Source organism: Nannobrachium achirus, assembly GCF_963921795.1.
Source record: "Nannobrachium achirus genome assembly, chromosome: 23".
In the NCBI taxonomy this organism is placed as follows: domain Eukaryota; kingdom Metazoa; phylum Chordata; class Actinopteri; order Myctophiformes; family Myctophidae; genus Nannobrachium; species Nannobrachium achirus.
This window is the reverse complement of record NC_137830.1, coordinates 9,911,244-9,937,450: the sequence shown is the minus strand read 5'-3', so window position 1 is coordinate 9,937,450 and position 26,207 is coordinate 9,911,244. Positions and strand designations below refer to the sequence as shown.

Sequence of the window (26,207 nt, the reverse complement as noted above, 5' to 3'; positions counted from 1 at the left end):
GGGACACAGAGCAATGAGTCAGTGTCGAGAACGGTATCAGAAAAAACGGATGGGGGAGGCACAGCTCATGGACGAGAGCTAGCAGTGTGGACATGTCATGGACACAGGCTGCGAAACACAAACAGCATTTGGATTACAAAAACACTGGAACAATTCAGAAGCACTTAATTAGAAAATGTAACTAGTAGCTGTGTATGTTAATCTGACATTAGTAGGCTAGATTGTTTACTTCTTGGACTTGGACGTGCGTTTGTGCTGTGGCAGGTTATTTAATATGGGATTTTGACAGCTTGCTTCTTCCTCTTAATGGAGCACCGTCCCGGCTCCGAAAGTTTTAACGGAGCAGCGGTTCTGGCCGTTCCGTCTCACTTTCACCCCTGCGCTCAGTGCGCTGGTGCGAGACAATAAATAACTGTCGCCAATTGCTACTTCTCTCAATTGGAAGTACATGACACCAGTCCAGCGCACCGCAGTGGTAGGCTAACTGGTGATATAAAAATATATACATTTTTGACTCATTTTTTTTTCGACTCAAACAATTGGCGTTTGAGTCCTACAAGCAAGCAATCTCTCTGTTAGACCAGGCCATGTCGACAACTGTTACCCAGTGTTTATTTGTGGCGACGCCTGACTCGTCGGCATTATATGAGGTCACGTTCAACATCAATACCGTTTTTGAGGACGGTTGCTTCACACTGCAGCTCACCGGTCTCGAGGTCGCACAATGCAGTCTCGAGACTACCTCTTGAGGTGGTTTCGAGGCTATCCGTTTCTGAGGAAATCCGCAGGCTTCACACTGTCAAAACCGGTCTAAACATCTGCCAAGTAGCCTCGAGACCGGTCCCGAGACCGCAGTGTGAATCCGCTCACCGGTCCTCATCAAGACAATCACAGCCGTGATGACCGAGCGGTAAGGTGTTGGACCTTAACTCCCATGGGGTTTACCAGCACAGGTTCCAACCCTGCTCACAGCGTAGTGAGGCCGACCTCTCATTTAGGACATTAGGATATTAGGGTTGTGTTCACCTCGTCTAACGAGCCAGACTGTCTCCTCCCACAAGGTTCAAATGCTTCCGTCATACAGTCTGGAGCAGAGTGACTTGAAATGAGAGAGTGGTGCCACCGAGGGGGTCAGAACATGAACTGGTCACGTGACCCATGTTTCTGCTCGAGAGTGACAAGTGGGCGATTTAAATAACATTGGTTTGAAAAGCAGCATTGCGTATTTCGGCATTTTTAGGTAAATATACAACATGAGAACTGTTTTAAAGTATTTTACAGTGACACCTAAAGTCTCTGTAATGTTTACTTTATACTTTTGCCAATAAAACAATGTAAAATAACGTGGTTTAAGATCATTAAAGTCGGGCTGTTGCCCTGTCAATGGCTAATCACTGCGTCGTCATAACGTTGTTAACATGCACAATAGCACCACCGAGTGGCAGCTGAAAATAAGGCAATGAAAGGCATGTATCGGTACTCTGCTATCATGAGACTGTCCGTTGCTATTGCTTGCTAACCAATTCTCGCGATTTGTCACTTTAGAAGCTCCCCACGAGCCGCCATTGGACTCGCCCCATGAAGTGAACGTATAGGAGGTAGAACTCTCCATTCTACGGCTCTGGTCTGGAGCAACAGAGGCTCTGATCATGAGTAAGGGGATAAAGAGGATGTGAAGCATCCTCTTAACTTACGTTTTGTTTATACCAGGGGTGTCCAAACTTTTTTCAAGGGGGGCCACATTAGAAACTATTAAAACACATAAGGGCCGACTATATCTCCTGACATTTTCGGTCAGACAGTTTCAGTCAGACCATAACAAAGTCACATACTGTATATGCATTGCATTTAAACAATTTTATTTAACTATCATCAATATTTGATATCAATGGTCTTGTCAGGTGTGTGCTCTGAACAAAACACAAATAACCATAGCCATACAGTAAATGGGATAAATCATTCAATCAGTCACACTCTCACCTATGAGCACCAGCACTATGTTAGAGGCTCCGTAGTGCTCCACCTCGTGCACCCAGTGGGTGACGGAGTCGAAGGTGGAGCGCCGGGTGATGTCGTAGGCGATGAGCGCGCCGTGCGCGCTGCGGTAGTAGCTCTGGGTGATGGTCCGGAACCGCTCCTGACCCGCCGTGTCCCACACCTGGATCTGTCACACGCACACACACACACACACACACACACACACACACACACACACACACACACACACACACACACACACACACACACACACACACGCACACAATTTACAATTTAGGCATTTAGCAGACGCTTAATCCAGAGAGATTTACAATAAGCAAGGTAATACTTCAACACATCAACTGCATAGAAATAGTAATCTAAGAAAATGCATGTAGACCAAGGACCTATTCAGTAAAAACTATAAAAATCATATAACATATAACAAATCCTATCTAGCTTTCATGTATGGTCATTGAGGGTATAGGCAAGTGCTACAGTAAGTGCTATGGGCCAAGGTGGACTCTGAGTTGAGTCTGAAGAGTTGAGTCTGAAGAGGTGAGTCTGAAGAGGTGAGTCTGAAGAGGTGAGTCTTCAGACCACGGCGGAAGCTAGGGAGTGAGTCTGCTGTTCTAATTACAACGGGAGTTAATTTCACAGTTTGGGGCCAGGAGGGCAAAGAGTCTGGGATGAGTGGATCGTTGTCCACACACTCACGCACACGAAAGGTTAGCCTGGCTGGCATGGCCAGACTAAGGGTCGATTCATACTCCACTTTTAGAGACAAATTTATTTCGCTTTGGCTCTGTCTAAAGTACAATATGACGACAGGGGGAACATAGCAGTGGGCATGGTTAACTGGTGCCATTAAAAAGTCTCCCAGTTAATGTCAAAGAGTCCTTGAGCAAGACTCTGAACCCCTAATTGCTCCCGGTGAGCAGGTTGGTGCCTTGCATGGTTTCCTCCGCCACTGGTGTATGAATGTGTGCGTGAATGGGTGAATGTAATTCACAATCTATGTAAAGAGCCTTGGATAAAAGCGCTATATAAATGCACCATTTCCCATTTCCCATTCATTTTCCCCATAGATTACATACATAGATACACACTGTATGGATTTCACCATCATTGTAGCTATTTAAAAGGCATGAGGAATTTAAATTAATTCATAATATTATGGTCATTCTCACAAAAGCTGTGATAGCAGAGTGGTTAAGGTGCTGTGCTTGATATCTCTGTGCAAACAGTACAAATGCAAAAGTAGCAGATCTACAAGCTCGAGGCTACTGTTAAAGCTCGTGGATAAAATGCTGAGTAAATAGCTATTTTCGTCCATGCCTTACCCCTTATCCCTAAACTTCTTTGTCTTTTTTTTTACCATTTTGAAAAACATTTCTCAATAGTTCTAAGTTTAGGGAAGGCATAGGCGAAAATATAGCTGAACGTGTCTATCTAATTTTTTGGAACGAAATACAGTTGTTTTCTTTTTACTGCCATTCATCCAGACATCATTTCTAAGAGAGGAATCAGGAAACAGACCTAACTGTGTTATCTCACCGTCTGCTCTGCAGGTCAAAGGTCAACTGCTGACGTATATACCTGAGGAGGAGGAGATAGACTCCTCCCCCACCGCTGTCTACAAGCTGATCTACACAACGATACAAAGAGAGGCCTGTGTGGGTGGTGTGTGTGTGTGTGTGTGTGTGTGTGTGTGTGTGTGTGTGTGTGTGTGTGTGTGTGTGTGTGTGTGTGTCTGTGTGTGTGTGTGTGTGTGTGTGTGTGTGTGTGTGTGTGTGTGTGTGTGTGATAACAGTTAGGGAGATTCCACCATTCCTGAGGCTATGACCAACGTACTCTAGTAACTCTACACCATGTGACTGAACTGCGGTTGGTAGAAATACTGACATGTTTTGCTTGAAGTAAAAGTATCAATACTGCAATATAGGAATACCTCTAGTATAAGTAAAAGTCCAGAATCCCAAAAGTACTTGAGTAAAAGTATCAATGCTGCAGTATAGAAATACCAGAATTCAAAATGTAGCAGATATATGCTATTATTTTTCAATCTTGAAAATGTGTGCAAGTCTTTTTTTAACCCATTTCTTTTTTTCTTTTTTTTTTCTTTTTTTTTAAACACATGTTTCTATGTCAGTGGTTCTCAAACTTTTTCATGTCAAGGACCCCTAGAATTGTTTGACTGCAGACCCCCATCTCGAAATATTATGTGTCAGGGACCCCCCAGAAGCAAATATTTGACTTCCAAATGTTAGCTTTAAAAATATAAATATTCAAACACCTGCAAAAAATGCCACCATTTGTCAATTTGTCAATTTTGTGCGTGCGTGCGTGTGTGCGTGCATGCATGCGTGCGCTGTGTGTGTGTGTGTGTGTGTGTGTGTGTGTGTGTGTGACAAAGCTGACTGTAGGCCACGGGGCCTGGTAGGAACAGGAATGACTGGTTGATCATGTGAGTGACACTGACTGGCAGGACTGGTTCTGTTGTGTTGTGACGACACAGATGACACCCTGACAGATAAAGTGCTTACAGGATCATGTTTATAGGAAACTGCATGGTCCCTCCCCCTCTCCAAAGTGTATATTATAAATATAAATATGTGTATTGTGTGCACGCACACACACAAGTTACACATGTTAGAGGGTTTCAACAACATGTCCAAAAAGGAGGATAAAAAAGGCTGGCAACGTATTGTGATTCTCTGGTATAATTGGCAGCCGCCACATATGGCTGAGATACTGTTACTTATAGCCATAGAGTACTGAGTGACATGCTTATTGTATAACAGGGGTTGACACTAAGGTCACAGAGATGCCCACTTGCCCGACAAGTAAATCCTTACTCTTGTGAAACAAAAAACAGAATCAGTGCATGCTGCTAGTTGTAAAAAGGCAGCATTGTCCTTCATGAATTAGCCAATAATATTTAATGAAGACTGAATGCACTTGTCCGTCGGGCAACCTGTTTTATTTACTTGCCACAAGCGGTCGGGCAGCCGTTAGTGTCATCCCCTGTATAATGAAGGCACGTGCCATGATTTTGTGAATGTAACCTTAAGTAGAGCATACTGATGATGCTAGTATTGTTTGTATAGCACTAGGCCTACTGCACCTATAATATCGGGGTTCTGTCCTTGTATGCTCTGTATGTATGCGTACATGCGTGGATGCGTGCGCATGTGTGCGTGATGCAGCCTACAGAGTCAAAATATTGCATTTTACATGATTAGTATTATAAATACGTGGTTGTGTAAGAAGGCCTACATACATACTGTACTCTCTGTGAATGGAAAAGACACCTCAGCACCACTGATAAGATCAGTGAAGGTGCATCCATTCATTCATTCATTCATTCATTCTTCTAGGCGACACAGTGTTCTGGTTCCAAAGAAGCAGGAAATCAACACCATCTCCCCGACAAAGTCTGAAGCTGATTCTAGCTACGCTCCACTCCTCCCAGTACTCTTCTCCCTCCTGGCTCAGCCACATACCTGGCGACAAACGCATCTGCCTATAACAGCATTACTCCCTTAACTTTGAACTTTCACACTTGAGCAGCTAACATGAGTGTCAAAAAAGTGACTTTCTTCCAGCGTTTAGGTCTGTCCCATTGGTCAGTGTTTAAGTATGTCCCATTGATAATGTTTAGGTCTCTCCCATTGGTTAGTGAGTGTCTCTACCGGGTGAGAGTACAGCAGTGCTGAACCATGAACCTGTATTGAACCCTTGAGCTCCTGACCCCACAGAGGCTTAATGCCTCTTCGTTCACAGAGCTAAGAGCTCTTCCGGGTTATTCTTTTAACATGGGAGTGGATGGTGGTCAATGCATCAGTCGCGAGATGTATGGCTGTACCTAAACAGTTAGAACTGCAGACTCACTCCCTAGCTTCCACCCTAACCCTAAGACTCTCCTCTTCAGACTCCACCTTAGCCCATAGCACTTGCGACCTTGGCAGTTTATGCACAGGTTTAAATGTCATTTAGATAACATATTATGTAGACAGAAGCCAGATCATTGTTGACCTGGCATCATATAGTGTGTTTCAGTAGTTTCATGTACAGATCTTTTAATAACACACTATAACAGACATCCCAAGTCTCCCGGATATTGCGGGAGTCTCCCGGAAATCAGCGTACCTCCCGGACACCCGCGAGTGGCACTAAACCTCCCGGAAATCCCGGCCGCTCCCGCAAATGCTTGCCATATCCGTCTGGATCCGGTCGAAAGAAAAACTGATCTGCAACCCGCGATGTGTTCTAATTTGTTGTCGAACTGTCAATCTGGCAAATGCATGATTGTAATTCGCTGTGGGAGATGTAGGCGTCTAAAAGTGACCAACCACTGGTGTGGGTTCTCTTCTTGTGAGTCGAGACTCAAGCGCAAGAATATAATCAGCTCGTAACAGTAAACAGACAGGTTTTTGACAGGTCTTGCTTAATATGAATAAAATAACAATACATTACAGCTGTCGGTTCTTTTGCGCTGGACATACAACTGGACAAGCTGCGTCAGCCTGTGCGACGCACGGCAGCCTGTGTCTCACTGTGAGAGTGACATAACTTTCTCCCAAATAGGTAAGAAAGACATCATTCTATAAATTAACCCGATTATATTAAGCCTAAATGGTTCCGCCGCCGTGCAGAACTGTTTTTAACAGTTTTAACCATTTTTAACTGTAGAAAAATGAGTAAAATCCGAGAAAAAAACAATATGCACAGGAGACCTCCCGGAAATGGTGATCGCCAACTTGGGATTTCTGCTATGCACTTCAGCCTTATAGATATTTCAGCCATTTGAAAATAGCAGATCTGCAAGCTCGCGATGCGACACATTGTGAGCTTGTAGATCAGCTATTTTCAGAAGCTATTTTATACATTTCGATCTTGAAATATTAGACATTGTGCATAATGACTACTTTTACTATGGGTACTTTAGTGTATTTTGATGCCAATACTTTTGTAATTTTACTTTACATTTTTGACATGGGACTTGTACTCGTAACAAGAGCATTTCTACATTGCAGCATTGATACTTTTACTTACAGTAAGTAAAAAGTCTGAGTACTTTTTCCACCTGACAGTGGACAGCACTCTGACTAATGACTATTTATTTTGCATTGTGTTTTGCGACAGTTTTTTAATGATATAATCTGCATAGTTCTGTGTTCTATCTGTCTGTCATTCAATGTTATATGAGTTAAAGAAAAGGATCTCAATTGAAAAAAGCCTTTTTGAGGTGTTAATCCTTTTAGTTGACCTTGTACCAGTACCCTTTCCTATGCAAAACTTCTAATAAAGTCTTCAACAGGGACGTGCAGAGAATGTTAGAGAGGCAGGCAGGGGCTGAAATTTCTAAAGGGGCCTTTTGGTGGAAATATCGACGCGCTGCGACGCATTGTGAGCTTGGAGGTTGGCTATTTCCAGTGCTTGATACCACACTGAACTAAGCATAATCAAGTCAATACTGGATTTCTATTCAGGAGAGTTCGGACAAGGCCTATTCTCTTGAATGCTGCCTTCAGGTATGGCATGGAAAGAGGGCATTTTACAACCCTAACCCTAACCCCAACACATTGTGAGCTTGTAATGTAGATAGTCAATTTTCAAATGGCCGTTATATAGGGCTGAAGTGGTTCATGCATGTGTTGCAATTATAATCAAAATCTAGAAAGTAACTAGTAGTTAAGTTGTAACTAAAGTTTGAAAAAATTGCAGTGGAGCAAAAGTAGAGTAGGCCCATTTGCCTTTGAGATGTAGTGGAGTAGAAGTAAAAGTACAGAAACTCGGAAATACAATTAAACGTAAAAACAACACGTCAAAATTGTAGTAGGCCTATTTGAATAAATGTTTTAGTTACTTAGGCCTATGTGTGCACGCACATGCCTGGTAATATTGTATGTTTAAGCTTCCCCTCATAATCTACTGTATAAATATATCCTGATGAAAATAAACACAAATAATAAAACAGTCGCCAGGGTGTGAGCTGGCAGTTGTATACCCCTATGTGTATAGGCTACATTATTATATTTCATTCAAAGCTAACACCATTGAACCTCTGATTAGGCAATTATAAAGCTACAATAATGGCCCTGCTGTAATGCACTTCACTTAAACAGCCATTAAAAGAAAGAGAGAGAGGAAAAAAAGCCACTCGGAGCTCGGGAGACATTTCAGAGGAGGTTTTGCCGTTGCCAGGGGTGTTGCACCACATTCTGGGCCCTGGGTACAAGGATTCACATGCGGGCCCCCCATGAATGTTCATGTGCTTTTAACTATTGAAAAATAGCAGATATACAAGCTCACAGAGTTTGTAAATCTGCTCATTTTGAAAAATCATAAAAAAATATTTTTTTGTTTTTTTGAAAAAAAAAACATGTTTCTATGTCAGCGGTGCTCAAACTTTTTCATGTGAAGGACCCCCAAAATGATCTGTATATGGCCACGGAAACCCATGGACCCCCCCAGAAGCAACATTTGAGTTACAAACTTTTGCGTATAAAATACATATATCCAAATATTTTGCACACATTTTCACGTCTTTTCAAAAAATAGCAGATCTACAAGCTCACAGTGCGGCACTCGGTGCCTTGCTGTGAGCTTGTAGATCTGCTATGTTTACAATAGATATTAAGTATAAAATAACATAAGTATAAAATAACAATAATAAATTACTAGGGCCCCCCTTGTCAGTCCCACTTTCCCCCCCTTGTGACGCCCCTGGCCGTTGCTTCCTGGTTGCATCAGAACAGCAGACCCATAATGAATTCAACAATCCAGAGGCTACTGCTGGGAACAGATTGTAGCAGAGGCAGGCAGCTCTAATAAGTAATAACACTGCGTCTATGGAACTGGGATTATTTCACAATAAGCAGCCTGTTCCAAATTGGAAAGGCTGGTTGTTTCCAAAAAGGAACAATCTCTAAAACTCTGTAGGCTATAAATGTCATTTAATTCTGTATTGTGTCTTCTTTGACATCGTTATGCAATTTACTGTAGGCTACGGCTATAGCCTATACCTTGTCTATCTGGCTGCTGCTTAATTTCCCTCTGAAATGAATAGTATGATCCACTAGTCTATATGTAAGCCTGTCTCGCTACTCTAGGACAGCGGTTTTCAACCTGTAGGTTCGGGACCCCATCCCCAAATTATTTTGAGGTGTCCCCAGATGAAAATGTGCAACATTGTTTTCTCACTCAACAGTAAACAAACCAACATAAAGTTTAAGTGTAGAGGGTATACAGTATATGCACATTTCTAAAGTGACTATATTTATGGACTTTTTAATACCACTAAAATGACACAACATTGGCCAAACTGTCAAATATTATAAGCAGAAATTGTGATGTAGATCTGCTATTTTCCTGTTATACAAAATGTAATGCCTCAACTCTTAGTCAGGTTGGGGAGGGCCCCAGTTCAAAAGCAAGGGCCTTTTCAATTTGAACAAGACATATGAATGGTATAGGATTTTCTTGGTAAATTACGTGCTGCGCTACTTTGCGGTGTAGAGGTTTGTGAGCAACGAAATTGGATTACGACACTTTTATAATAAACACACAGAATGCCCCAACAGATCAGGCTGAGGCCAATACATTGTTGGCAGTCGATATGGCCAACAATAAAGGTTATTTGTCGCCATCATGTGGTTAAAATGAAGAATGAACTACCCTTCAATCCACCCAGCCCCATGCCTAGTGCAGCCTAGTGAAGGTTGGTGGAAAAAAGGAAAACAAGTCTGGCCTAGGCACTGAAGCATATACCCTGTTATGTAAATGTTCAGATCGTATATAGTATATAATATAGAAATGTAATTTCCACAAGGTAGAGTGACAATGAATACAATATCGTCGTTGTCCGCTGGAAACCTTGTATGTCCAAGAACGTTCGGTTTGTATTTATCATTTTTAAAATGAACTAAACTAGTGAAAATAGCAGATCTATAAGCACACAACGCCTCGCACCGCGAGGCGTTGTGTGCTTGTAGATCGGCTGTTTTCACTACTTTTGTGCGACAGCCTTGTATGATGAAGCAGGGCTTTGCTTTGCGAAAGAACATACACATTTTAAACTTGGAGATACGAGGTTTCCACCCGACAATGACGATATATTTATTTAACACCAAAATCAAGAGCTCTGAGACGACACGCATGCTAGTGTCGCTCCCGTTCTCTGGGCAGTGTCTTATTTATACAAGACAGTGTGACAAGAATAGGTGAAGGACATGCAGGTCTATTCTTAAAGAAGTCTTCCATATATGCACTGATGACGTCGGAGTAAGCATGGAGCAACTGTCCGGATAGACAGCTGTTGTTGAGTCAGTCTTTTTGTGTCAAGTAACTTTAACTTACCGAGGTAAAGGTGACAGATACACATTGCACATACATTAACAGTTTTATAAAAGTCTATTACAACCCATTGATGTACTCCGTTAGCCCTGGTGTACAGGGATGCAGTACAGTATACCGGGGGTGTTTAGCTCCCTGGTGTTGCCACACAATATAAGTGTTTTATATTATAAATGGTGCATTTGTATAGCGCCTTCATCCAAGGCACTTTACATAGATTGTGCAACTGCTCCCACCTCACTGTTTGGCAGGGGTGTCGTACCAAATTCTGGGCCCTGGGTACGAGGATTCACTGCAGGCCCCCCATGAATGTTCTTCATAGGCGAGGGGGTGTAACAGATTTAGACTGGCAACGCATTATTGTGTGCTTTAACTCTTGAGAAATTGTAGATATACAAGCTCACAGCGCAGCTTGTAGATATTCTATTTTTTAAGAAATGTGAAAATTGTCTTTGAATATTTCAAATCCTAAGGATTTTTTTTTTTAAACCTATGTTTCTATGTCAGTCAGTGGTGCTCAAACCTTTTCATGTGAAGGACCCCCAAAATGATATGTATTTGGCCACGGACCCCCATCTCAAAATACCCCCCGAAGCAAAATTGAGTTACAAAAGTTCACTTAAAAAATACATATATATTTAAAGATTTGCACACATTATCACGACTTTTCAAAAAAATGCAGATCTGCAAGCTCGCAGCCTGGCACTCGTTGCCGCGCTGTGAGCTTCTATATCTGCTATTTCTCAAGAGCTAAAGTATAAAATAATTAAGGCCCCTCCTCCACCTTGGGCCCTAGTAACTCAGTCCCACTTCCCCCCCCCCCTTGTGACGCCCCTGCTGTTTGGTGTTGCTGCTGCTGTCCTGTCTACTGACAGCTGTGAGAAAAGCAAACTTACGTTAAGATTAAGATTTTTTTTTTTAAATCCGAGGCACCCCTACATTTTAATTTTCACTCCCAACACCTTATATTTATAGCATATCGTCGTTGTCGGGTGGAAACCTTGTATGTCCAAAACCGTTCGTTTTGTATTTATCATCTATAAAATGTACTAAACTAGTGAAAACAGCAGATCTACAAGCACACAACGCCTCACAATGCGAGGCGTTGTGTGCTTGTAGATCGGCTGTTTTCACTAGTTTTGTGCGACAGAGGTTTCTGCCTGACAGTAATGATATTTTAGTGATTATGTTGCGAGGAAAACGTTGAGATAACAGCCATTTTGGTTAGAACTGACTGAAAATAACTTTGTACTTTGCAAGTTTAAAATGATACTAAATATTTTTTCAAGTGTCCAAATAAATTCCAAATATTATCAAATTATCTCGCGGCACCCCTGGACTGCCATCGCGGCACCCCAGGGTGCCCCATCACCCACTTTGAAAACCCCTGAATTAACGTATTATCGGCAAAAAAAAACGTTTCTATACGAACGTTGTCTATATGATATCCAGATAACGTCCTCCTGCCAACCCATTGTTCCTGCCGGGACTGCAGGGGATTCCATATGACGCAAATGACCAAATATGGACAGATGGGGATATCCCACACTCCCACAGCAGCCATAACATTGTTGCAATATGACATAAATATATTTTATTTTAATTATTTACAGGTGGTAACCGCGGAGACTAAAACAATGTGAGAACAATGTGGGATCCCAGGCTCCCCCAGAGTTGGTGTGGAAGAGTCCTTGAGCAAGACTCTGAACCCCTAGTTGCTCCCGGTGAGCAGGTTGGTGCCTTGCATGGTTTCCTCCGCCATTGTATGAATGTGTGTGTGAATGGGTGAATGTAATGCACAATCTCTGTGCCTTGGATAAAGGCGCTATATAAATGCACCATTTACCATTTAGGTCACTTAAGTCAGTGAGGGTGCAGGGATGACATTGGAATTGGGCCGTTGAACACAACTACATTTGGAGGTTGGAAGCACTCCTGGGAAATCACTCAACAGTGGGCAGTGGGACGGTATTGAAAACGAGCACTTCCAAACTCTCGATACGTGCGTGCGTGCGTGCGCACAGAATAACCCTCACAAAAAAATCCATTGTTATTATGTCTTTAATCAGCGTTGAATGTAACTTTGGCACAATTTAAATGGTTTCATTTTCTTGAAGATATTAGTAAATATACATGAAAGGTTTGAAATAAATAAAAATAAAAAAAACAAGGATTTTCAGAACACTTCATTGGAGTTTCCATTATCAACAAAACTTTACAATATTCATGTGTAAATGTTCTAGACCAGATGTTCTCACTCTTGCTGGTCGTGACCCTCAAAATAATATTTGAACTGGCCAGGGGACCCCCCACAATAATCATATATAATCAGGTTTGAACTGGGGACCCCCACCCTGACAAATTGTAAACTGTAGGAGTTTAAGCTTTACATTTGGTTAGACTCAGTTCCACGTTGCGAGGCGTTGCGAGCTTGTAGATCATCTATTTTCATAATATTTGCCCCTTTATGTTATTTGACAATTTGTCCAATGTTTGACCAGTTTATAGTTTGATTACTTTTAGAAGTGCTTTCATTGTCACTTCACTGTCCTCTGGGGACCCCCTGGGGGTCCCTCTGGGGGTCCAGACCCACAGGTTGAGAACAAACCTTTTCATGTCAATCTGAGAGGTTTGTGCCAGAGACTAAATTTGTACAAGATTCCTTGTTTGAAAATAGCAGATGTACAAGCTCACAACGTGCCACAGTGTTGCGCGTTGTGAGCTTGTAGATCTGCTGTTTTCCAATAGTCTGTTCATACAGTAAATGTTTAAAGTGGTTACACAGATTTTGATGCTATTTACATGAATGTTTCTGGGGACCACCTGGAACACCCTCAAGGACCCCTGGGGGTCCCCGCACCCCACTTTGAGAATCACTGTATTCATGATCTATACATCTGTACAATATTCATGTTTAAATGTGTTAGCCCCCCCCCCCCCCCGCTATGGAAACCAAACCATGTTGATTATGTAACACCCCCCCCCCCCCCCCCCACTACACCTGATCCTAATTATTACATTATGAAACAACACCCTGTCTGTCTGTCTGTCCTCACACCCTGTCTATCAGTCTGTCCTCACACAGAGACACAGAGGAGTCAGGCATTAACCCAAAGCCAGCATAGAGAGGTTCAGTAAATGTGGTCTGGACGGTGTAAAGGTGTCTCAGTGAGTTTGAGGACACTTCATAGAAGGACAGAATCCCACCAGGACAGTCCAGATACACTGCTACTCTGTTGGAGTCAGAGGGACGTTCAGGAAGGAAAGTGTCCTTACTATTGTGTGCGACAGCGTATCTGTTACCAGGGTTACCATCACTACAGGAGAGTCTCCAGGACATTTTATTGTTTCCAAGCTGACAGTCCTCACCCTTTCCTTTCCTAATGATTCCTCTGTAGGTCACTCCTATAGTAACCCTTCCACTCCTCTCTACCTCCCAGTAACAGCGTCCAGTCAGACCCTCTGTACACAGAACCTGGACCAGTCCATCAAACCTGTCTGGATGATCAGGATATGAATGACGCTGTTTCACCCGAGTCGCCTTCCGGTTGTTCTCAGACAGAGAGAGTTCTCTGGCTGCTGTGTTTGTGTCCAGTGTGAGACGATGTGAATCTGATGAGAAAACAACACAGTAAACATTAAAAACATACCTCACTGAGTGACACGCACGCACGCGCACGCACGCACGCACGCACGCACGCACACACACACACACACACACACACACACACACACACACACACACACACACACACACACACACACACACACACACACACACACACACACACACACACACACACACACACACACACACACACACACACACACACACACACACACACACACACACACACACACACACACACGGTAATAATCAGGAACAGGTGTGGTGTTTTTTTTGTTTTGTTTTTGTTTGGGGGGGGGGTGTTTATAGAATCAATATGGTTTGGTTTCCATAGCGACATGTACAAACATGTATGTTGGTACAGATTTATAGATCATGAATACAGTGGTTCTCAGAGTGGGGTCTGGGGACCCCCAGGGGTCCTTGAGGGGGTTCCAGGGGGTCCCCAGCAACATTCATGTATATAGCATCAAAATAAGTGTAACCACTTTAAACATTTACTGTATATATTTGACAATAAACGAGCTCACAACGCGTTGCATCACAATGTGTTGTGAGCTTGTAGATCATCTATTTTCAAAATATCTTGGAAAGGCGGAGTCTCTGCCACAAACTCTTTTCAGATGGGAGTCCATGACACACACACACACACACACACACACACACACACACACACACACACACACACACACACACACACACACACACACACACACACACACACACACACACACACACACACACACACACACACACACACACACACACACACACACACACACTTTCCAAACATCAATCATATTTTCATAATTCTTTCAAAAATAGCAGGTCTACAAGCTCGCAGCACGGCACCAAGTGATGCGCTGTGATCTTGTAGATCTGCAGACCTAATGTGTTAATACAGCATCACACTCATTTGAACCACTTTATCCATATTTTACACGTTGGCTATTTAACACATTTAGAGCTATAAAACATCTGTGTAATTTTAGATTAGATCTTTATATTTAGCAACAAGGAATGTCAGAAAAATATTTTCTCCAGATTCTAACTTTTTGTGATTTTTACTAAGGTAGCGCCCCCTACTGTACTTGATCATACTACAGCATTACACAAAATAATCTAGCAGATCTACAAGCTCCAAACATGGCGTGAAGTGACGCGTTTGGAGCACAGATGTTTTCTAGCTCTAAATGTGTTAAATAGCCAACGTGTAAAACATGGATAAAGTGGTTCAAATGAGTGTAATGCTGTATTAAACATTTTGCTGGGGACCCCCTAAGGACCCCTGGGGGTCCCCGGACCACACTTTGAGAACCAATGCTATAAAGAACCATCAACCACTTTAACCCTTCATCGACCGGTGTCTCCCAGGGCTCTATACTTGGTCTGCTCAGTTTCTCCCTCCACACTCCAAAATAGCCGATCTACAAGCTCAAAACGTGTCGTAGCACGATGTGCTGTAAGCTTGTAGATCTGCTATTTACGATGAATGTTCACATATTAAGACATTTCCAACATTGGGGCGCAGGGTTTAAATGGTTAATGGTTCAAAGAAGGTTCTTTGAGGAACCATTTGTGCTTGTGAGCTTGTAGATCTGATATTTTTCAGAGCCCTGAGGAACTCCAGTCAGTGACGTGGGTTTAAGTGTTTAACATACAAAATAAATATCATTAAAATAATGTTTTATTAATTAAATTCAGTTCCTGATTGCAGGTCTAATTAACCACTTGAACCCTAGTGAACCTATTCTGTATTCATGATTCTAAAACAGCAGATCTTCAAGCTCACAACATGTTGCAATGCAACAAACACGACAGACATACATTATGTTGTGAGGTTGTAGATCGGCTATTTTCACTATATTTAGACAGTTCTGTTTTAATGCATTTAGTTTTGGGGAAATGTTCTTATACAACAATGCATTGATAAAAAATTAAAAAGTACTTGTAGTTGTAATTTGTACTTTTTTATACTTGAGCACTTACTTGAGTATTTACTTGAGTAAATACTTTGTCCACCACTGGTTGTCAGGACAGAAAAATTTCCAAACATGGAATAAATTTCTTCTCAAGACATTTCCTCACTAATGTGTTTGTAAAGATGTCTAGTAACACATTTCAAAAGGTTGAAACTCCCCTAGGGCAGCGGGAACAGCCACGCCCACTTTTCCTGCTCGTCACAAAGCCTTGTTTTGTGTGAGAATCTATATTTGTGGGAGCGTGTCAAATTAAAAAGTATCTTTATTAGTTTGTTGAATACTAGGAGACACTGCTCCTCAGGAGTCCAGATCACCTGGAGGTCCTCTGGTTCCTCCAGAGGTCCTCCTGGATGGAGTGGAGGAGTGGAGCAGGACTAGGGTGCACCTCACCTGGGTAGAGGGGAGCATGAGGTCCTGGGCTGTTCCCCCTCTCCCCTCTATGGATGTGGTCAGCAACACCACACTTCTCAACACTTTGTATCTGCTGAATAAGAGCTGAGCCTGTTGCCACTTCACACACTGATTGAACTGTGTTTTAAATGGTCTCTCCAGGGGTCCCGAACCCCAGTTTGGGAACCACTGCCCTGGAGGGGGGTTGAATTTCAATGTTTTGGATTGTGTTAATAAACACCTTTAAAACACATCGCTGAAGGTTTGTATAATATCCTCTGAATACAGGGAGGGAGGGGCCAACAGAGTATAGACAGACAGACAGACAAATAGACAGACACTCACATCTTGTAAGGAGTTGAGGTTTAATCCAGTGTTCTCCTGAATGATTCACACTGTAGGAAATAGAACAACAATGAATCAATGTCTGACTGTCTAACACACTGTCTCCACTACCTGACATAGTTCTGTTCCTTTTGATATCTCTCTCGCACGCATGCACGCATGCACGCGCACGCGCACACACACACACACACACACACACACACACACACACACACACACACACACACACACACACACACACACACACACACACACACACACACACACACACACACACACACACACACACACACACGGCTAGAAATTCTTGAACACATGGATCATATAGGATCAAATGATCGTCTGTCTCTAATTGTCCCAGAGTAAAGACTGAACTGGTAAAAACAGTGTTTTGTTTAAGTGTCCAAACCTCTTGGAATGACCTACAGCTCACACTAAAGATCTGTTCTCCTAGAACACGGTGGGCACTTTTTATTTACAGAGTTCCATACTGACTTTGATAAAGTGAGCCAAGGGACAAAACTTGAAACGCACTCTAAACATATCTTTTAATTGAATAATAATTTTGAAATAAAATAAAATAAATAAAAACAAAGAAGCCCCATCCCACCTGGCCAGCCAGTTCAACATTGTAAGGGAAACACTGCACTAACCAACATGGCCACAGTCCAAGTCTACTCACTTCAGAGTCTCCAGTGCAGCAGAGAGCTTCTTCAGACCAGAGCCTCCTAAGTGGCTGAAGTTCAAGTCCAGCTGTTTCAGATGGGAGGGGTTGAAGGTCAGAGCTGAAGCCAGAGAAGAACAGCCTTCCTCTGTGACCCCACAGCCTGACAGCCTGCAGAGAAATCCATATTTAACAAAGTGCTGTTGATGTTCAAGTAGAGATCCACACAGAGAGAAAACACACTATTTATTTACCTCAGGATCTGCAGTCTACACTCTTCACTCTTCAGTAGAGCAGAGAGTTGGTCCACTTGTGATTCCTGCAGGCAGTTGAAACTGATGTCCAATTCTCTCAAATGGGAAAGATTAGATCTGAGAGCTGAGACCAGGATGTCAAATCCTGTCTGTGTGATGTGACAGCCAGCAAGTCTGTAATTAAAGATTACATAATCTGGATTGATTATCAGGGTTTTGGAGGAGGGACCAAAGTGATGGAAAGAACAGGCAGGCAGGAATAATGTGAAGTAAATCATGGTCATCTTCCAACAGGAAGCTAACTGACAGGAAACAGGAAGCAGCAAGTTAACAACAGATGATCCAGCAAACTGACTGAGAGAGGACAGACAGACAGACAGACAGACAGACAGACAGACAGACAGACAGACAGACAGACAGACAGACAGACAGACAGACAGACAGACAGACAGACAGACAGACAGAGGTAGTTGCCAGGTATACAGTAGTAGATGGTAATCACATATAGTTATAATATATATATATATATATATATAAACCAGTAAGACGCCTAAGGGCGAATTCATCTGCAAGTGTGATTCGAGTTGTGGTTGGTTGTTTAAGTTGGACAGAATAATGGACACAATGTTTTCCCAAATATGGATATGACTGACGTCTGATATCATAGCTGTCTTATGTTATAGACCACATGAGACTCACACAATATGTCCATTTGTGGGCATTCCAAGCTATGGGCTTAATATTGATGACATCTAGTGATCTCCATATATGGGCATATGCTTGTTTCTAGTCAGTGTGGGTTACAATGATATCGACCTTATTGTCTAAATGAAACAGACAGCTGGTGCTGGAGGGCTGGGGAACCAGCAAACCTTCCAGTCTGTGTTTACACCAGTTTGACACTCAATGATTGTGTAATTGGACGTGATAATTCCCTAGCAGCCATGGTGGATCACATATTGTGTTTACTGTACCGTATCATTGTGATGTGATGCCAGAGTGAGGACTAACCAACACAAACTCTGACCGTATCATGATTCTAGTCAGTGTGATGTCAACTTAAAGGAGTAGTTCACCCCCAAAATGACATTTTTTTCTACTGGTTACTCACGCCATGGAGATTTGAGTTCAATAATATATTTCTTTTTTCTCGCATTCCTAAGACAAAAATGTGATTATAGTATATTTTCCCCCATTGATTCCACATGGGGACCCGAATGCATTTGGGTCCCCATCCGGTGTTGGGATTAAAGTTCACTTTAAAAATGAACTAGTTCAAGTTCAAGTTCAAAACTTCTAAAATGAATCACTAGTTCATTTCATAGTTCATAATTCTATATTTTGAACTAAAGTTCATGGCTCCCCAAAATGAACTAACTTAGTTATTTTTCGTTCTTTTTTAACCATAATATTTTTATACTTTTGGCTATTCAAAAAAAAAAGAAAAAAGTTTAGACGTTGCTGCATGCTATTATTTGTCAAAATTATTGACACAGCCCATATAGAACCAAGAACCACACCCAGCAATAATTTCATCCAACTTAACATTGAGGTTTCCACAATATTTAGGTGCCCAGTGCCCAGTCTTCCTGCACCTTTATTGTGAAGGGCTGAAGGCAGAAGTTTCTAAACCTCGCGCACAGCATGTTTCCGCGTTGGTTAAAATAGCTGATCTACAAGCTCACGTTGTCTTGTGGATGCGACACGTTGTGAGCTTGCAGATCAGCTATTTTTCCTGTGCAACACACATGACAAAGTATAGTCATAGTCCAGTAAAAATAAGGCTGAGGTTGGACAAGAAATTATTATTTCGTTTTTCAACTGATTCTGAACGAGGCTTTACCTCATTCGTTCATCAAGCGAAAACAAAGGACATTCAGTTCAGTTCACATTCGCCCAAAATATGAACGTGTTCATGAACGATCGTTCTTTGAACGCGTTCGGGTACAACACTGGGGGGTACATTTATTGTAATGAAATTATTGTCTTAGAAGTGCAACTAAAACAAAAACAAAAACATATTATTGAACTTAAGTCTCCATGGCGTGAGTAATCATCAGAAAATAATTGATTTTGGGTGTGAACTACTCCTTTAATGCACACTCCTCTTATTATAATCTTATTATGATCAAACAATAAATAATAAAACAGAAGTAGTCTAAATAATGTTGGTTAATTAATCTGACCTCAGTATCTCCAGTTCACAATGTGGACTCTTTAATCCAGCAGAGATGAGTTCCATGAATGAATCCTCCACGTCGTTATAACTGAGATCCAATTCTCTTAGATGTGAAGGATTAGAGCTGAGAGCTGAAGCCACAATTTCATGATCTGGCTTTTTGAGATCACAGCCAACAAGTCTGTAAATGTAGAATATGTAAAAATCAACACATATTAGATCAAGTTCATGTTTGAATCACATGGTGAGGGTTGTGTACTCAATGCAGCGCCAAAATCATTTACAATTAAACCAGGGGTGCCTAATGTGAACAAATTGTGAACGTTTGTTGTGTGCATCGTTAAATGTTTTTCTATGTTCATAGGAGTTTTGTCATTCTATAGGGTCAAGACCACTTGACCTTTGGTGTTGTCAAAGGTTTTTAGGGCACAAAGTTCAATTGCCAGGGCCGGAAGGTCATCAAATAAAACAATGATTTAAAGTCCATGGAAATAATTAATTTAACACTGCCATTAACGAGTATACTCGTTAATTGATGCGTGCGCAAAGACACACACATACACGCACGTATGCATGCACTGACACACAGTCAGACACACACACACACACACACACACACACACAAACACACACATATTTCACCGGAAATTATTCATTAAAAAAAAAAAAAAAAAAAAAAAAGAGGTTAAAAGCGGTTCTACACGGCGACAGAACCGTTTAATATAATAGGGTTTACTCCACTGTGGAGTAGAAGTAAATGTATTGGAAATAGGACATACTCAAGTAAATTAGCCTACAAATACCTCGAAAGTACAGTACTTGAGTAATCTACTTAGTTACTTTACACCAGTGGTTCTCAACCTGTGGGTTCCCAGGGGGGTCCAGAGATGATTAAGTTAATGTGCAACGTTGTTTTCTCACTCAACAGTAAACAAACCAACATAAAGTTTAAGATTATAGAAGGTACTGTATCTACAAATTTCTAAAGTGACAATTTAAGGACCTTTTAATACCTCTAAAATGACAAATTAAACATTGGCCAAATTGTCAGTGGCAGGAATTGTGAAAATAGCAGATCTACATGCTCACGACGCCTCATGTAGATCTGCTATTTTCACAATAGAACCGTGTTATACAAAATATAATGCCTCAACACTTAGTGCTTGTCAGGGTGGGGGGTCCCCAGTTAAATATGATTATTTTGGGGGTCACAGCCTGAAAAGGGAACCACTGAGAACCACTGCTTTACACCACTGTCTACAGCAAGCATGGTTCCCAAACTTTTTAGCCCGTGACCCAAGAGGATGAGAGGACGCGGTTTAATGCCTTTATAGCCTACGTTGTCTTGTCTTGGTGTTTTTTTGTATATTCCTTATGCCTGCGTTGTTTTCACCACAAGTCCACGACGCACGATCATGTCGCACAGGGACGACCATCAAATGGGGTGTCCATTGAAAGCCATTTCCTCTATAAACGGTGCGCAGAAGCGTATTTCAAAACAAGAGCATTTCTTATACTATCGATCATTCAACACGTTTATTTTGAAATTGTACTGGAAATAGAAGTAGCCAGATAGCCCCTACTTCATGCCACTGATGTCAGAGCCTGCTCTGCCAACCCCCCCCCCCCACACACACAGACCGCCTCTGCACACACACACACACACACACACACACACACACACACACACACACACACACACACACACACACACACACACACACACACACACACACACACACACACACACACACACACACACACACACACACACACACACACACACACACACACACACACACACACACGTGTTTGATTGACGTCTTTAATCCTCATTAATTGCTCCGCACACGTGCATGCGTGCGTGTGTGCGGACGTTCTGCAGAGACTCTGTGCAGACTGTAGGTATGGGTATAAGATGTGCACTGCACTGACGTGTACAATGACTTTATAATGATGTTCTATCACGCTGTTGCTGTCCCAATGAGACTCTAGATCTGGTGGTCCCCGTACCACCAGATCTCTATAAATGTGCCGAAAAGAACAGATGTGTAAGCTGTCGACACGCCATGATGCAGTGCGTTGATAGCTTGTAAGTCTGTTTTTTTTTCACAGCCATCAACAATCACACAGAAAACTGCTGTAATGGAGCCGCCGTGGCAGAGATTATAATTAAAATATATAGAGGGCCAAACTATATACAATATTAAGGTATTTATTATTTTAGTTATAGAGGGCAATTAAAATGTATTAATTTTTCTCTTTTACTGCCAAAGCTTAGCTAATCATCTTGTCTATTCAACGCCAGCAAAACACTAACCTTTGATATTTTATAGAATAACATCCCTCCATTATATCCATCCGCTCAGTTCTTTTAAAAAGACGCCTGCAGGTCTTTTAGTGTCAAAAGAAAAGTGTAAAGATAGGGCCAGTGGAATGTGGCTTGCTTTCACCCAAAATCAACACATAGCAGATAAAAGTAGATGCAGGGCCTCTAAAAGGAAAAGGAAACCTTCCGCTTGTGTGTGTGTGTGTGTGTGTGTGTGTGTGTGTGTGTGTGTGTGTGTGTGTCACATGACTTCAGGCTGCGTGCACTGTCGTTGCTATGGCAACTCACAGCCGGCAGACACCCACCAGCTGTTCCATGGCTCAAATCAGGATTTGACGAGTGCTCGCCGTGGCAGTGAGCGACACGTGACGAGCACCCGTCATAGGCAGTAAAATAGTAGGAATATGCTTTATTTGCACATACACACTATACCACCAGTCACTATTTGAGACCTGATTATTATTGGACATTTTACATCCACCATCATTTCTACTTATAGTGTTATGTGTGATGGTAGATTGATTCTCTTCTAATACGTTTTCTAATCACATGACTACTAACCGAGCCTTTCTGGTGTTCCTCACAGCTGGGACCAGTCTGGATTTCCCCCAGTTTCTTGCTCTGTATTTGCCCAGGTCCAACTCATCCAGAACCTCCTCTGACGTCAGCAGCAGGTGGGCCAGAGCTGAACACTGGCTCTCAGACAGTGTTGTCTTTGATCCGTCCCCTGACTCCAGGTACTGTTGGATCTCCTGATGCAGTGAGTGGTCGTTCATCTCCATCAAACAGTGCAGGATGTTGATACATCTGTCAGGAGAGAACCTTTGATCATTCATCTTCTTCAGGTTGTCAATGACTCTCTGGATGCTCTCGGGACTGTGGTCAGTCTGATCGAGAAGGCCTCCTAATAGACTCTGGTTGGACTCCAGTGAGAGGCCATGAAGGAAGCGGAGAAAGAGGTCCAGGTGTCCATTCGTACTCTCCGAGGACTTTTCAAAGGCTCTCTTCAGGAAGTCATCCAAGGTACTGACATCAACTCCCAGGAATGTCTTCAGTACCTTCATGTTCTTCTGTGTGTAACAGTGAAATAGGTAGACTGCAGCCAGAAACTCCTGGATGCTCAGATGAACAAAGCTGTAGACCTTTCTATCAGATTGCACAGTCTCTTCTTTGAAGATCTCTGTGCACACTCCTGAGTACAGCGAGGCATCTTTCACATCAAGACCACACTCTTCCAGGTCTTCTTGGTAGAACATGATGCTACCTTTGTCCAGATGTTCAAACGCCAGCCTGCCCAGCTTCAGAAGAACCTCCTTGTCAGTGTTGGACATTGGAAGATTGCTAGTTGTTGCACTCACTCCCAGCAGCCTTTGTGTCGTGGTCTTCAACCAGGTCATCATCTTCGCCTTCATCGAATTTTCTCTTGGTTTTTGACTCATCGCACTGTCACCATCACCCTTTACTGAGCTTGAATGCTGTTGATTCACCTCATCCGTCTCGCCAAATTTCAGATTTTTCCTCTTTGTCTGAACCCACAGGAAGCTGCTGTACATCGCAGTCTGGGTCTTGGGCAGCTTTTCTGTCTCGTCTGTCTTCAACATGTCCTCCAGAACGGTAGCAGTGATCCAACAGAAGACTGGGATGTGACACATGATGTGGAGGCTCTTTGATGTCTTCACGTGTGAGATGATTTTGTTGGCCAGCTTCTCATCACTGAATCTCTTCCTGAAAAACTCCTCCTTCTGGGCATCTGTGAACCCTCGTACTTCTGTCACCAAGTCAACATAGGCAGGAGGGATCTGATTGGCTGCTGCAGGTCTGGTAGTTATCCAGAGGAGGGCTGAGGGGAGCAGATTTCCCTTGATGAGGTTTGTCAACAGCAAGTCCACTGATGATATCACTGTGGCATCGGAAACAATGTCATTGTTGTGGAAGACATCAGAGTCAATATCAATGTTCTTGAATTTCAGCGGAAACCTGCTTTCATCCAGACCATCAAAGACGAAGCCAACCTTCCAGACAGCGAGCTGCTCTGCTGTGATCTTCTTTAATTCTGGGTGGAAACGATGAATCAGTGAGAGAAGACTGTGCTGCTCATCTCTGACCAGGTTCAGCTCCCGGAATGAGAAGGGAACCAGGAGAATGACATCTTGATTTTCCAAACCCCTTGCCCAGTCCAGAGTGAACTTACGCACAGAGAAGGTTTTTCCAATGCCAGCGATGCCCTTGGTCAGAACTCTTCTGTTGGGTTTATCTCTGCCAAGGAGGAGGGGCTTAAATATGTCACAGCATTTGATTGGTTGGTCATGGAGGGTCTTCTTCTTGGAAGCTGTCTCAAGCTGCCAGACCTCATGTTGGTTATTAACGCCTTCACTCTCTCCCGCTGAGAGGTAGAGCTCTGTGTAGATGCTGCTGAGGGAGGGCACTTCAGTGACGTATGTCACACGATCAAGAAGGTTCAAACCGATCTTATACACCTTTAAATGCTCTTGTGGGCTGACACCTGCTATGAGAACACAATGAAGACATATTAAATAAGTTAAAGTTAATTTATAACTTTACATGAAATATATCATACCATTCAAACTATTTCTTAAACACCCCCCAGAAAATCTACAATTTGTCAAAAAAATATAGGGAAAAAAGAAATCCAAAACAGCTAAATAAATATAATTGGGTCATTTGTTTCTGTCTAAATGTGTAGGCTATGTTAATCATCAGTATTTGATACATGGACATTAGTCTAATGATGGTGTCTGCTAATTAAACATTTCATGAATTGAAATAATAATTTGTGTAAAATGTGTCCAGTCTTACTTTCTTCACTTGTGGTTTGACTGGATGTCTTCTGTTCAGGTGTGGTTCTGAGTCTCTCTCTGTGGAGATGAACACAATATAATATAAATTATAGATAGTTTAATAACTTATAATATTTAATTAACCACTTAAAACCTATATTCTTTGTTTTTCAATGAATAGCGCCGATATACAAGCTCAGGAAGGGCTGTGATGCCATGTGTTGTGAACTTGTACATCTGCTCTTTTTCAAATGGGTTTTGAAAATATTGTATAGATGAACATGTATTACATCACCTGGCATACATAAAACAAAAAACATCCCAGTTGTACAGTAGTGTTAATTTTATGACACCTTTTTTATTTTTTGTCAGTCTTAGTCCAGTTTTCAGTTTTTATCACATTTAGTCAATCTCATCCAGTTTTTATTTAGTCAAGTTTTAGTTGACTAAAAGTCAAGCATTTTAGTCTTCATCTTAGTCCAAGACAACATCATTTTAGTTAGTCTAGTTTAGTCAACAAAAACTGTTGACATTTTAGTCTAGTTTTAGTCAGGACAATAAATTGTCTCCCTTTACTCTCTGCAAATAATATAGAACATTTTCCATCTAAGCATAATTATTTCACATTGCATTTTCTCTCGTCTTTTTGATGAAAAACACAATTTGAATGAAAATACAGTAGGCTACAGTACAACAATACAACACATGCTTATAGAAGCAATGTCTAGTTCAACAACAACCAACTGATTCCAGTACAGTCCAACAAGACAACAGAACCAACTAGTTCAACCAACTGATCACAGTGCAGTAAACTACAGTACAGTACAACAACACCACCAGTATGTCCAGTTCACCCAACTGAACCCAGTAGCCTAAAACACATTGCTAAGCAACACCAGTAGGAACCACCTGTCCAATAGGCAAGCACATGTAGACTACTACACACCAGGGGCAGGTTGCACCACCAGAACGCAAGTTCTGCCCTAAGTTAGGGAGTAAAGTCCTTACTAGAGGCTTAGTAACTACTAGTTAGTTTGTAAATAAGTGAGTTACTAACAGGTGTTGCACCACGACTGCTTAAGGCATAACGTAACTAGTAATGCGCAGACTGTTCCTAAAGTAATGTATAGTCGCATAAAATGACATCATAGCTCCCGAATCCAATGAAAACAAACTGTTTCTAGTAAAGTAAAGCTTGTATCGTCTTTTGTCAACAGACAGAGCTCCGTCTCTCCACTGTCATACACAAAGTCATATCGGATTGTATCACAAATTATATTGGCCCCTCATACATTTTGCC

The 26,207-nt window shown here is 42.0% G+C and overlaps 2 protein-coding genes across 2 annotated transcripts in view; both read right to left on the bottom strand.

Moving 5' to 3' along the window:
* LOC308308743 (protein NLRC3-like) overlaps positions 1-26,207 on the bottom strand; it is a gene marked incomplete at its 3' end in the record, with an annotated part of 95,346 nt that overhangs the window by 64,994 nt on the left and 4,145 nt on the right. The gene's annotated exons all lie outside the window — the stretch shown is intronic.
* LOC308308435 (protein NLRC3-like) lies at positions 1,961-26,162 on the bottom strand (the record flags this gene model as incomplete). The annotated part of the gene is made up of 9 exons (XM_080753851.1): positions 1,961-2,137; positions 13,397-13,950; positions 16,684-16,733; positions 17,366-17,518; positions 17,602-17,648; positions 18,406-18,481; positions 19,788-19,936; positions 22,694-24,612; positions 26,153-26,162. The coding sequence occupies 9 exons, from the start codon at positions 26,160-26,162 to the stop codon at positions 1,961-1,963; spliced, it is 3,135 nt and encodes a 1,044-aa protein (XP_080609977.1).